The sequence below is a fragment of the Uloborus diversus genome, chromosome 5 (genome assembly GCF_026930045.1).
Source record: "Uloborus diversus isolate 005 chromosome 5, Udiv.v.3.1, whole genome shotgun sequence".
NCBI classification, from domain to species: Eukaryota; Metazoa; Arthropoda; class Arachnida; order Araneae; family Uloboridae; genus Uloborus; species Uloborus diversus.
The window spans coordinates 106,930,020-106,944,231 of NC_072735.1; the positions used below are offsets into that span (position 1 = coordinate 106,930,020).

The window sequence follows — 14,212 nt, forward strand, 5'->3', positions numbered from 1 at the left end:
TTCCAATGAAAATTCTATCTATTTATGAATTCTGCAATGAAAAATAGAGGATTTATGAAATACTTGAATGACTTTATATACTGGTGTTTAAATAATAAAATTTTGTTTTGCTTTCGTAGAATCCAAAAAAAAAAAAAACATCCATTTTGCCATTGCAGGTGATAAAGTCAAAAAATTATTCAGTTTGAGATTCATACCCTTAATTTTTCTTGAAACGTATAGAAATAATTTAAATTTTTTTTTTTTTTTTGATGGTACATTTGCTCAGTTAACGTTTTGAATGTCCAAAATTATGCCTTTAGCAAAGAAATATTTTTTTATATGTATTTGAAGAGTTTTTTTCCCATAATTAATGTCGATACTTGTCTTTATACAGTATTATAATTTAACTCAAAATTTTTTGAGTTAATTAAAATGAAAGTTATTTGGTGTTGAAGCTTCAAAGTTGAGTTCTGTGTTTGCTCCCACCTTTTAAGAACTGCACAGAAATATATGGGGCTTGCGGTTATCCCTTGCTTTGGCCGCCCATGTGCAGTGCACACCTGCTAGGATCAGCTCTGTGTGTAGTTTTTTATTTCAATTAGCCATTCTTTTGGATTTTTTTTCTTTAACTATAAACAATATTTTTAAATTCATTTTAAAAAGTTATTTAGCATAGGTTTTTTTTATTAAATTGTTTTGATTAGCTTCCGTGTATGGCTAATTACCTTTTTTAATCTTTTGAAAAGTGTTTATGATTTATGGAAGAAAAAATACTAATTGAAATAAATTATTGTGTAGTATTTATTAATCTGTTCAATTTATGTTGCTTTCATAACTTTAAAATTGTCTTAACAAAAAAATGTTTCATTTTCAAGATTACCTAGACAAAGTGAACTTGAAGACCAAATTTATGAAGTGGATACTGAAGCGGATTTTGTTAAAGATTCAGTAAGTGTTTAATTTTAGGTATAAATTTAAACTCCCCCCCCCCCAACTCCCACCTGTTTTACTTAGTGTTTTAGGCTAATCTAAATGGAGTGAAGATTTTTTCATTATTTTTGATTAAGTTTCATTGTCTTCTCTCTAGATATCTTGATTAAATTATTTGAACAAAAAAATGTCTACCATTTGAGTATATACCTTTTTTTTCCTCTTGGAAAATAAAATTTTGCAAATTTCAACATTGTTTTTTCCCTAAAGTCATTATTTAATCTACTAGAGAGAATTGCGCTGATTAACCTTCAACACTGCTTGTTGTCATTTAGCAACATTCCCAATTTAATGTTCTAAAATATTTATGTGGACAAATTGAATCTCTGTTGTTGCCAATAATTTGAAGTAAAATGTTGTCAATGTGACATTAGTTAATGTATTTTTGCCACATTTCAAGTCTATTTCATTTTCTTTGAAGTTATGCTTTTCTACTTTTATGTTGTTTGATTTTGAGAAAAGAGGCATAAAGTATTTTTTTTTTTTTTTTTTTTTTTGAATCAGATTAGTACACCAGGAAGTGAAAGTGGTATTATTAAAGAAGGCTATCTCTTGAAAGGCCCTGAGGCAGGAACTGACAGTTTTATCAGTTTGGCAACTAAGGTACTTAATTATTTTTTCAATTTTCCTTTTTGAAACATCAAGTTTTTAGAGTTTTTTTATACTGTAGCACTATTTTTTACTTAAGTCTTTTAAATTTCTTCATAAATGTTCAAAACTAATATGTTTTAATTTTCAGTTAATTAAAATGTTTCTTGTTTAAATTTGAAGTCTTAAAGTATATTTTATGTATTTTTCTAGTTAGAACTATTATTTAAGCATCTTAAGAGTATTGTTTAATTTTATTTTCAACTAGCCTACACAGATTTTATAACAAGGCACTTGTATTGACTTTTCAGAATAAATTAAGATTAGTCAAAAGAAAGAAACCACTCTTCAATTATTTGACTAAAATTTGTTAAACTTCTCCCCACATTGTTTTCTAACATCAGTCCCTTAAAATTCCTAGCAAAAAAATGCAATTGGCTAAAAATTATTTTGAGATTGAAGACAACGATTGATTAGAATAAGTACAATGTTCCTAGAAAATCCATATAAATATTAACAACAGTATCTAGAAACCTAAATTAGATCGAAGGATTTAGCAAAAAAAAAAAAAAAAAAAATTGTTAAAAAAAAAAAAAAAAAAGACAGCTGCAGAAGAAAATTAAAACAGTGTTTGGGGGGGGGGGAAATATATATATATATATATATATATATATATATATATATATATATTTATATATTTATTTATTTATTTTGTATTGCAAATAAAGCTGAAAACATTCCCCTTAAGCTCACTAGTTGAAATATTGTTTTGAGCTGCCACCCTCCCTTTTTTTTTTCTTTTTGAGAAAATTCTAAAGAACTCAAAAGATAATTATTTAATTGGATTTATTTTATCACAAACTGCAGCAATGAAATTATTCTTTGTTTTATTTTTCCTTTCCAAAGTAACCAAGTTCTTGTGTTCATTAAAAAATTGTATTCTAATTTCAGTCATTCAAACGAAGATATGTCTGTCTTCGTCAAGAAATTGATGGAACACATATTTTGGAATTTCATAAAGATGATCGCAAGTCTGACTCAAAGGGTGCAATATGTATGGACTTCTGCAATAAAGTCGTTAGGGTAAAATATTTTATCAAGTATTTTTGAAAGATTATTGTGTTATAAATATGTTTTCAACTTTGTTATATATTATATATTGTTAAACTTACCTTTGGTGTTTTTATTTAGAGTTCAAAAAGAAGTAAATTGGGTTTTGAGCTTCAAATGGCTGATGGTCACAAATCTTGTATTTTTGCTGCAGAAAATGATAAAGAGCTTGAAACTTGGTTAAATAACCTAGGCACAGTTATTTCCAATGCCAAAAACTCCTCTGATAATAACAGAAAAACCATTAATTCACCTGAAGGTGAGATATAATTTTTAAGCTTATTAATCTATGTTTCTTCTTCTTTTTTTTTAACTCAATTTTTACTCAGTTCTTCTTTTTTATTAATCTAAAAATGCATCTAACAAGACATACTTTGTAAATATTGCACTTTTTTTTTTCTTTCTCTTTTAAGTGCTACCAGTTTCTGTTGGAAGAAAATGTGAGAAGTTATTGGTCTGTTTACAGAATTATGATTTATTAGGCATTTTGTTGTAAAATTATTTTAGCAAACATTTGTGTTGTTCATTGTGAAAGTGGTGTATCTCTTGTAAATGATATTACTATGCTTTATTATATAAAGCCCATTGGAAATTTTTTTCTTAGGAAAAAAATGAAAGTGGGTCACACACATTAGATATTTGTCTTTGGAAAAGTGAGATGCTTCATTTTTATACTTAATGTGATACCATTTAAGAAATAAATACACATTTAAAAAAATTGTAGATACATCAATTTTACAATGAATGGAACACATGGGCGTGCATGGGGGGGGGGAGGAACACCTGTTGGCCTGAGCCCGAGGCTGAAGGCGGCCTGAAGTTTTTAAAATAAGTGGTGAATAATGTGTAGGGACGTAGGAGTAGACAATATGTTGGGGGGGCCCTTAAAAGTCATCTGTGACTAGCCCCAAAATTTCTGTGTTCGCCCCTGAAGACACATATATTTATACTATTCAGGAGTTTTCTCTGCTGTTTTCTATTTTATTCCTATGCTGGCAAAAATTTTCATCTCTTTTATTTCTTGTGGTGGAATTCTGGAAGTTCCTTTTGCACTCCCAGTATCAGTTACCCTCCAACTTCCTTTAGAGTATCAAACACACTGCAAAGGCTCATGTAAAAATAGCGGATTCGGTTTGATTTGTGGGCACCAAAAAAATAAAGCTGTTAAAGCAATTTTAACCCTTTTTTTCAGCCAACGTCCTATTTAAACAAGTTGTGTTGTAGCTGATTCCCAGAGCAATGTACATGTTCATTAAAGTCTTTAAAATCAGCTTTTTTTTTTTTTTTTTTTGCTGTGTATAACCAACATCTGACCAATGTGGAACAGATGACAACTTAGCCAGCATAAGTTTTATTCATGCTGATCTTTTATGAGTGTAAAATGGGGATGTTGTCCTGCACTTTAAAATTTTTTACAGTTTTGACTATTATTTGGAATATGTTTGCAGAAGTGAATTACTGTTTTTTCTAAATAACCGCAGCTCTGGATAATGGCTAGTAATCTCTCAACTCATCAGGAACTGTTCTTTAATTTCAAATTTGATATCAATTCAAAAGTAATTTGTTCATTCAGGTTTAACCAAAATAAGTTAATACACTCGTGGAAAATAAACATGATAGTTTTTGACTTTGGAAAAAGGTTTAAAAGTTTTCCTTCCATTATATAAATACCCTATTTTTATGACAAGAAAAAAGTATGTCATTTACACTGAAAAATATGCTGTATGTCCTGTGTGTACTGTATGCAGGTTGATTCATAAAAAGGGGCAGAACATTTGAGATGTTTTAGTACACATCGACAGAAATAAATTTTATCACATAATGCATGGATACGGAAAGTCTGCAAATGTCAAACAGGGAAGAAGAAGAGCACACATGTAAAAATGAGATTCCAGCACAATGGAGCTCCAACCCATTATGTACGAGGCGTCCACAACTGTTTTAGCATCACATTTCCGAGCCTATGGAGTAGGATTTGTGATCCTGTTTCTCTTTTTAAATGTTCTTGAGATCTTTCATGCCTCGACTTTTTTTGGGGGGAGTACAGCTAAGGGCTCTTATGTATGAGACACTCATTGAATCCCCCCAAGGATCTTGTCAGCAGACTTTCATCCGCTGTAGGGGAATTAAACGAAATGCCTTAGTGAGGTTTTCACGAATGCCCGCCTTTCCTTTCTTTGCCACTGTTTCATTTGCATAACTTCCTCAGGTCACTGTTTTGAGTAGTTATTGTGGTCTCGTGTCATTAAATTTGCTTCATAAACAGCATCAATTTTGTGTTTTTCTGCCTCATCGAGAAGCATCTTATTTGGTGCCATCTAGTGCCTTTGCCAGTTATTTCCAATCATGCATTATTTAATGAAAGTTCTTTCTTCAGATGTGTACTTAACTTCTAAAGTTATGCCCAACTTCTTTGAATCACCCTGTATATATAGATTCAATTTAATGTATTGTAATACATTGCATTTCTAGCATAAAAAATAAACTTTGTTCAATTGTTTATATTTTTGCAGATTTTATGTTAAGTCCTCCCTCTGTTTCTCCATTTGCATATGGTACATTAAAAGGCCTTGAGCACAGCAAAAATCCCGAACTTGCTAAGGTATGTATTGTTTAATTCATTTAAATGTTTTCACTCTATATGAATATATTTTGATCGTTTTACTATTCATCTCTGAAAATTATTAGCTTAATTGTGCTGTGGTTTATGATAAGTAAATAACTTGAATTTATATTGACTTTAATAATGATGTTTGTGCTGATTTATTTTGTATCATATTTAATTACTGACTGCATTGGCTTCAAAGACCAGCATGTCTCAGGCTCAAATTTTCAGCAAATACAACAAAATTTAAGATTATTAAAACTTACTTTCCAATAAGGTTTTAAAAAAGTCTGCTAAATAGAACTGTAATAAATAAATAAATATAAATAATTTTTTTTTTAAATATAAAAAAACATTCTTGGATGAAAACAGACATTAACCTCTTGAGCAATACATTTAAGAATGTTCAAACTAGTAGATTTTCCAACTGACAGTAAATACAATTGTATTTTCATACGAAGTTAATGTGTAGTACATAAAAATAAAAATTAATGCTGGATACCAACTATTTTCCAGTTTTACCCCTTTTAGCTCATGAGCATGCAAAGCTACTATCATGAATCTTAAAAATATTTTGTTAGCAACAAAATGTGTTATTGTCTCATATGAAAAGAGCTGATTGTGAAAGAAACTAAATAGTTTTCCTGAAATATGAAAAATTGCCTTAAATGAGTACTTTCATATAGCTGTAGAAGAAAAGTGGCTACCAAGTAGACATTTATTTTTCACATGGTAGCATTTTAGTTTTAAACTTAAAAGACATTTCATTAGACTCACCACAATACAAATTTAGAGCTTTGTTTAGATACATTGAGTAGCTAGCTTCTATTTAGTTTTCAATTGCTATGGTGTACATTTAGTTTCATTGAATACTTGAATAATTGTGTCAACTGAAAATATAGTTCAGATAAATACTTGAGAAGGCAATGTTAATGGGCTGCTATTTGCTAAATATTAAATTGTGTTTTAATAATGAGAATCTTGAGTATTTAACAGTTGAGCAGTTACTTTCAAGCTAAATATTCATTTTTAATTTGTCATTAGGGTGCAAATTGGTATAGATTAGTTATGTTTTTATTAATAGACAAAGAAATTTGCTGTTAAAAACAGCATTTATGAACTTTTTTCTCAATGAAGCTTTCCTGTTTCATATGTTATTATTGTATTAAAGCTCCTGTGATTGTTGTTCTAAAAATTTGTAGCTAAATAGTTCAATTTATTCATATGAACTTGAGTAATAGATTTTACTTTATTTATATGTGCTACTCTAAATGAGCTATATTTTGTTGACTAAATGTTTTCTATTTTAAGGATACCCAAAATGATCAAATAAAGTTTTCAGCCAAGGTATTTTGATGTTCGAAATGTTAGCACAGCACTGATTAAGTTAGCTAGCCGTTTTGCACTAGTACTTTTCACCTGCAGTTTACAGGGTTGCCATGCACCGGGAAAACCTGGAATTGTCAGGGAAAATGAAAATGGCCGAAAATCAGGGAAATGTCAGGGAAAATGAAAAATTGCATATTTCCGATCGATCTTGATCATTCTTAGCACGGCCCGCAGTATATGACGTCAAAAAAAAGAAAAAAAACTTTCAACCTTGTTTTTTTCGCCGCCATTCCCATTCGTCGTTTTGTCATTCCCCTCTTTCTTCTTCCCCCTGCAGTTCTTTTTATCAACTCTCTGCCATCTCAGTTGGCGGCGGACGGCGGACATGCACAGAAGGTTCTTCTTTTCTTCTTAGTTTGAGCGGGCTCTGTTTAAACGCTGCTTGTTTACGTCAGCAGTTCTGAAGTTGTTATGATACACAGCACATTGTTTTGTCTGCGAGTGCGACTGAAGTTCTTAATGAGCTGCAATAATCTTTTCATATTTTATATTATTTCTTTAAATTGGTTAATGAAATTGTATTCTACTAAACAATTTTGTTCTGTAAGCAAAACTGTTGGACAATTTTAAACTTAGAAAGTTTCTTTTTTACAGAAGTATCATAATCTTTTAGTATTTTAGTAGTGATCTTTAAAGACTTCCAATGCGCTTCTTTCTTTCAAAATAAAAGAAATCCGATTAAAAAAAAAATCTGCACATCAGAGAAGTTTCTGATCATTGCTCAAAATTTAACTTTATGACAGGGTGCCCACAGGAGTGATTATGGCGCAAGTTGCGCCATCAAAAAAAAATTTTTTTTTTTTTTGGGGGGGGGGGGGGAATTTTTAATTATTTATTTTGCTTTATTTTTATTCAAATTATTTACTCACATTATTTTACTTTATTATTTTCATCTGTGTGTGTGTATTTTATTGCGGAGGAGCGAGCACACTTTTCTTTCAAAACAATAATAATTAAAAATAAATAAATAGGAAAAAAAAAATAAAAAAGAGGGTTAAAAATAAAAAAAAAGCGCTAAGACGTTCAGAAATATTGGGCGGGGGGGAGGGTTGTGCCATTGAACTTGAGGGGGGGCACCCCTGTTTTATGAGCAACAAACAGGGGAAATATGTGAAGCTAAAAGATGCATGATTTTTTTTTACAGGCCGAAGTCTAAAAGCGCTGTGAATTCAATGGATTGGAGGGGTGGAAGGCAATAATTGAAAAAGTTTAGGTTTCATATTTTTTTAGTTCAGATTATTTTAGCAATTAACTTTATTTTCGTGATACAGATGTCACAATTGTTAATTTCGCAGTTCTTTCACTTGATGTAAGGCAGTGGCTCCTCGCTATTGAAAATTAGATATGCTAAATTTACATTAATTCTTTATTACAGTTATTTGCTTCACTTGTGTTAGTACATTAGGGTAGTTCAAAAATACACTTAAAAAAAAGGTTTCTCCTAGAAAACAGGACACCACTCAATGTTTTTAGACTTGTGGATATTAAAATACTGGAAGAATTTTAACTTCCTATCCCAACTGAAAACCGGCGCTCGACCCCCTCCCCAAACTTCATAAGTATGGGGAGGGGGTTAAAAAAATACATTGAACTGAAAAAACAATGTTACACACTATAATCTACACGAGTTATATGCATATTCATTGCAATAAAATAATTACTTACATAAAAAAACAGCTGGGGAAATTAAATGTTTCTAAATTTGTGACTTTTTCTATTCTAGGGCTAATGTTAAATTAAGGGGTCATTGAGCAACCTCTTAAAATTTGAGTAAAAAGCTAAAACTTTTGCAGCACAATACTATTAGTAAGTTTAAAAAAGATAAGGGGTGTCTTGGACTCGACCTGAGAGAAAAAAAAATTTGAACCACCCTTAGTACATATTTTTGATTATTTCAGCTTGAGTAAATTAAATTTGGTAACCATTGTTTGCAAAGTTTGAAAATGAGGTAAGTTTTATCAAAATTTGAGATGTATATATTAATGTTGCAAAATGATGGTGGAGATCGATAACCTGGAATTTTTCTCAAAACCACCTGGAAAACCTGGAAATGTCAGGGAATTTCATTCTTAAACTTCTGTGGCAACCCTGAGTTTAGTTTTTAAAGTATTTAATAATTTTACTTCGAAGTACTGCAAAATGCCTTTCAGCAATTTCCATCAGAAGCCTTTTCCTTTATAAGGTGCTTGTTCATTTGTTTCATTCATTTGTTTCAATGTCTAACTAAAATTAATTGCAAGTTCTATGGATTTATAACTTCTTTCTGTTTTTTTGATTTCAATATATCTTTACACAGTAACCCCTCCTTATGTTGCGCTTGAATTTTTTAGGGAACAGAGGAAAAAAGTGATCTATCTGAATGAGTGATATAATAAAGGGTTACTGTGTGTGTATGTATATATATATGTAATAAAAGTGAAAAATATTGAAAAGACCACACCAAAAGCCCATAGATGCGCAACGCATCAAAACTAAAAAGCCAAGTAAATATAAAATAAGCAAGCCATTCCAAATATTAAACAAATTATATAAAAATAATGATGATAAAAAGGAAAATTACAAATAGCTATTAAATAGGAAAAGACAAAGTTTGAATCCAGAGCTCATCAGCCATGGAGGATTCATTAAATATGGTCAAAAGACCAACATTTTTTAACTATGAACTAAAAAAGAATGTTTAAGCTCCAGTACATGCTATATAGAGTAACATTAGGCAAATGCACCACATGCTAAACTATAAACAATAGACAAGAGCTCAAACCTAAAACTAAAAGCAGAGGGTTTCGCCTCGACTAATTAGGAAAACAAGTTCCGATAATTAGCCATCCACGGGACAGTACCTACCAATAACAAAATTATCTTACATTGAGATCCATTTATGAAAAAACCATTCCGATGTTCAACATGACAGAATTCTTTCCAGTTGTGTGTGTATATATATATATATATATATATATATATATATATATATATATATATATATATATATATATATTTGAGCTGCTTGTTAAATCAGTGACTAAAAAGTACGCTTGCATTTAAAGAAATTATCATTTTTAAAACGTTTTTCGTTATGTTCTAACCTAATGTATGTACCATTTTTTGTCAAAACTTCATATTTGAAAACGTGGCCATTAGTATCCTATATTTGGGGCAAACCTAACCTAGCAGTGTACAACATACCTCAAATAGTAAGGTTCTGCCTCACGGAAATAGTTCCTCTGTAAATCGTTTACTGTTTTCAGAAACTTCGTGTCGGTACAAAAAATTAGAAATTTATTTTTCAACCGAGAAACCCAAGTCTTAAGTATTCAGTTAAAATATAATATTTTGTGCTTTTCAGGCACAATAATGACAATTTTACTTTTACGTCATCTTATCTTCTGGCTAGTAACATTCTAAGTTGCTTGGCGATAATTAGGGTGTATAAATTTTACTGCAATTAATGGCAAAAATGTATAAACAAAACTTATGTTTATTTACTGCTCTTTCATTCATTTATTCTCGAATTCTATTTCTCAGACATCCTGAAATGTTTTTAAAGTCTGGTTAAAAGATGTTCAATTTTTTTTCTTACAGAAGTTTTTAAATGGCACTGTAATTTATGTTGGCATAAAGGTATCCATTTAATTGCCTAATATATACTTTGCATTCATTTGTATAAATTTGTTTATTTTTTCATTTTATGTATTTATATGTAGTATGCTAGAGAAACCGACTACTCAATTGCTTTGGCTCGTAAAGAAAATAGACAAAATCTTTTTGCTATATATCCAGATATGCAGGTAAGTAGAGTTGGAATAAGTGATTTTTTTTATCGCTCGTTAAATAGTTATTAAAGTGTAATTAAAAAATAATTTCCAGAATTCTGAATATTATTTTAATTTGGTGTATTTTAGTTTGAAAGCAATTTAAAAATTTGTATGTAATTGATTGTCACTTTTAGTGTAGAATTTTTAACGTGAATCTTTGATTTGAAATTTTTCTTACTTATGCTGTGATGTGATTGTCTCTTACATTTAAGTAATATAATATTTTACTTTTATAAAAGATTTATCAAACTAAAGCTGTATTTTCAAGCTCTTGTTTAAAGTTAGCTTATAATGTAATTAATTATTATATATCTTATTTAATCCTAATCATATTGGTGTTTAGTCACTTTTGAACATTGAAAAGTATAGAAATATTCCATGCAATTGCATAAATTCTACTCTTTAATTTTGCTTTGGGTTTTGGTTTGTATTGCCCTTACTTAAATCAGTCAATGACTCAGTTTTGTAATCGGCCATTTTCAGTGTTCATTTCTTTTAGTAACCTTTAAATACTCATGTTTTAAAAACTCCAGATATTAGATTTTCATTAAAACAATGTATATAATTAGTCTAGCTTTGTACTAAAACTTACATGAATCTTTTTTCTCTCCAGAGAATATCACATTCATCTAGAATTTATGATTTAGAAAAGGAAGTTAAACCATTTAAAGAAGAATTTGGTACAAGATTATTTGTGAAATGTGAAGAAATTAGTTTTAAACTTCAAGCACCATTAGAAACAGAAAAGGGTCCTTTGTGCCAGGTAATATTTCTTTAAATAAAAGTAGAACTCCAATCTTTTAAACCTCATTCAGCAACTTCAAACTAAGAGAAAAATATTAAGAATTATAAAAAAAAAAAAAACTATATTTTGAAAACAAACAAATAAATAAAATGTATTTGTATATTTATTCTATTGTTGGAGTTTTAGAATAAATTTCTGGGTAATTTGTACCTTTTTATTGTAGTTTTCAGTACAGTACTGTTGTTGATACTTGATTTAGTTGATTTTATAAATAGTTTAAGGCTTGTTTCCCTATAATAACTTTTTGAACTTTATTCCTGAACTTCATAAAATTCAACCAAATTTCTACTACCAGAATCAGCCCATATCCACTTAATTCATGTAATTGTATTATATACTTTGCAAATTTTAAATTTTATGTCATTATTATATTAGGTTCTCAACTATTCATTCTTGTTAATATTATAAATAAATCTTTTAACTGGGTCAATCTGCAAAAAATTTCAATGTTTTTTTTTTTTTTTTTTTTTAATACTTTAAACACTTATTTTCTTATAATTGCAGAAACATAGTTTTTTATTTAAAAGGTTCTTTCCGTATTTGTTACCAAATAATTTTAGTGAAAAATCGCATTTTATCTGAATCAAGCTAAAATTAAGAGATTCTTTTCTGCACTGTTGTTAAAAAATATGTTTTAGCCATAATCATTAAATTATGATATAGTGGTTTTATAATTTTTAAAAATGCTTGAAAGTTGGGTATGAAGTTTATAAACTTCAACTGCAAATCATCACATTCAAATTTAAAATAACTTTTTTACTGTTGTGTTGTGACTGATTTATATTTAGTCTTTGCAGTATGTTCTTTTTGAATGATTAAACTATAAAAGAGGTTATAACTGTTAGTATTGTTTTAAATAACCAGTTTGTATTATTATTATTTTTTATTGAAATCATTGTAATTTTTTTCAGTATTTGAATACAAAAATTCTTTGATTTTCTCTCTTTTTTTAAAAAAAAAAGATTCTTTTTAATACCAGTGTTACAACTAAATAAAAATTACTAATTTATTCAAGTAATAATTTCTTATTAATTCAAAACTATCATTAACAGGTTGAATTATGCTTGGATCAGAATATTTTCCCTTAAGCAGTTTCTGAAACGCAAACCTTTAAAGGGGAAAAGTTCCATTTGTCCCCAAATTTGCTGGTGTATGCCTAGGTAGAGGAAAAGCTCAATTGAATGAAAAATTTTACATTAGTAGTGCTTTTTGAGTATGACATAAAAGCAAATTTGATCAGTTTGAATTGGAACTGAAGAAAATGAATCATTTTATTTTTCAGTTCTTTATAATTGTCATGATGCGCACGTTTAATTTTGAAGAGTTATTCAAAAACCAAAAATATAACAATTCTAGGCCGTGGAAGTGGAAACGTTGCAGCCGCACAAAATCTCAGATCAACGACTGCCTTGAATGCCAAAGAACAAAATTTAAAAGACTTACCCCATGTGGTGTGTGTGTAGATGATAGGAAAAACAGATTGATTACCGTATGTTCTTTATTTCATGTTAAACTTCAGAGCAGACAAGATGACAGGACTTTTGCATGGTGATCACCAGAAAAAAACATTTTTCACTTGACAAAAAAAATGCAAATGCGTTGAACACATACTTAAAAGAGTTCAAAAAAAAAAAAAAAAAAACGTGGAGCTGGAGTTTGCAAAGTTCGTTAAAGGTCAGAAAATGGGGAGTTAATTCGGATGGTGGTGAAACTATCAAATTAAAATGGGCGCAGGACGTGCAGTTCACTTTGAAGATGGTGGGGTGTAATTCAGGGATGCATCATAATCTAGGATGTCAGTTGCAGGCCACGCCATGTTAAAAAAAATGGCGCACAAGTTGGCAATCTCCATGGTGACAATGTTGAGATCTTCACACAATTAAAAAATGGATCGGGGTAATTGCAGAGTGATTGCGGCTCCTTAGCATCACCACCGCTATGTAGATCATCAAAAAAAGGTCGTTAATGAAGGGCTCGATTCCGGTACATTCTGCGTGCCGCCATTGGACGCCATCATACATGCAGGTGATGCATTTCCTATGCAACCGTCATTAGTTGCACTGAAGCTTAATTATCTTGGTTAAATACAGTTATAAATAAAAATAAAAGAATTTTCACCTCATTTTGAGGTCTTCAAACACCAGGCGGAGAGCTACGGTCGTCAACGGACGCCGTGCACATATCCTTCTTTTTCGCCATCATTGGAGAAAAATGGAGCCGCGAAAGCACGTCTTATCGGACTGCGAGCAGCAAGCAGAGTGAAGTGGGGTGGAAAAAATTGATAAACACTAAGTTTATCCTAAGTACAATGTTATTATTTAATTATATGTATCTCATCATTTACAATCTAAAGCTATTTAATTGTAAACTTACTATGCATGTTAGCGTTGTTCGCGTTGTAATATCCTTTTCGCTTTGACAAGCGATTCTTCCCGCGTACTTCAACTTCAGATGAAAACGTAAACAATGAGTGAATCTGTTTTCGCTTCCTGGCGAATTGAAGGTCAGATGACGTTACTTGTTCTCATGCATTCTAGAAGCTTTTTGCACACGTCTTTTCCGCACGTGTCGAACTTGAGATGACGCGTTATGCTAATTGGGAAAGCAGTATTTATACGCTCGTGCGATACGACTCTTTCTTTTTCACTTCTCGCATCTACGATAGATGTTTTAGTTTGCCAACTTGCAGTTTGCAGTTGGGGTTTTCGGCTCTTGGCTTTTCAGCCATCGAGATAGCCATTCACAGTTTTTGGAATGAATTAATAGGAAGTTAGTTTTCTGATCGGTAGTTAGATGTGATCTAATAGATTCTACTAGAACTCGCCGAACTTAGTGTTCGTGATGCATTATTGAAATGTTACTATTAGAGATCTATGAATAGAGATCATGAAAACCTCTTCAATGGAATATTCGGTAATACTAAATAGAATT

General features: G+C 30.4%; 1 protein-coding gene across 1 annotated transcript in view; it reads left to right on the forward strand.

The window, feature by feature from the left end:
• The window catches only part of LOC129223067 (dedicator of cytokinesis protein 9-like), a 241,712-nt gene that overhangs the window by 20,341 nt on the left and 207,159 nt on the right, over positions 1 to 14,212 (forward strand). The window contains 7 exon segments of the mRNA XM_054857632.1: positions 858 to 934; positions 1,490 to 1,575; positions 2,512 to 2,643; positions 2,752 to 2,929; positions 5,184 to 5,272; positions 10,366 to 10,445; positions 13,088 to 13,134. Coding sequence (XP_054713607.1) covers positions 858 to 934; positions 1,490 to 1,575; positions 2,512 to 2,643; positions 2,752 to 2,929; positions 5,184 to 5,272; positions 10,366 to 10,445; positions 13,088 to 13,134 — 689 coding nt within the window.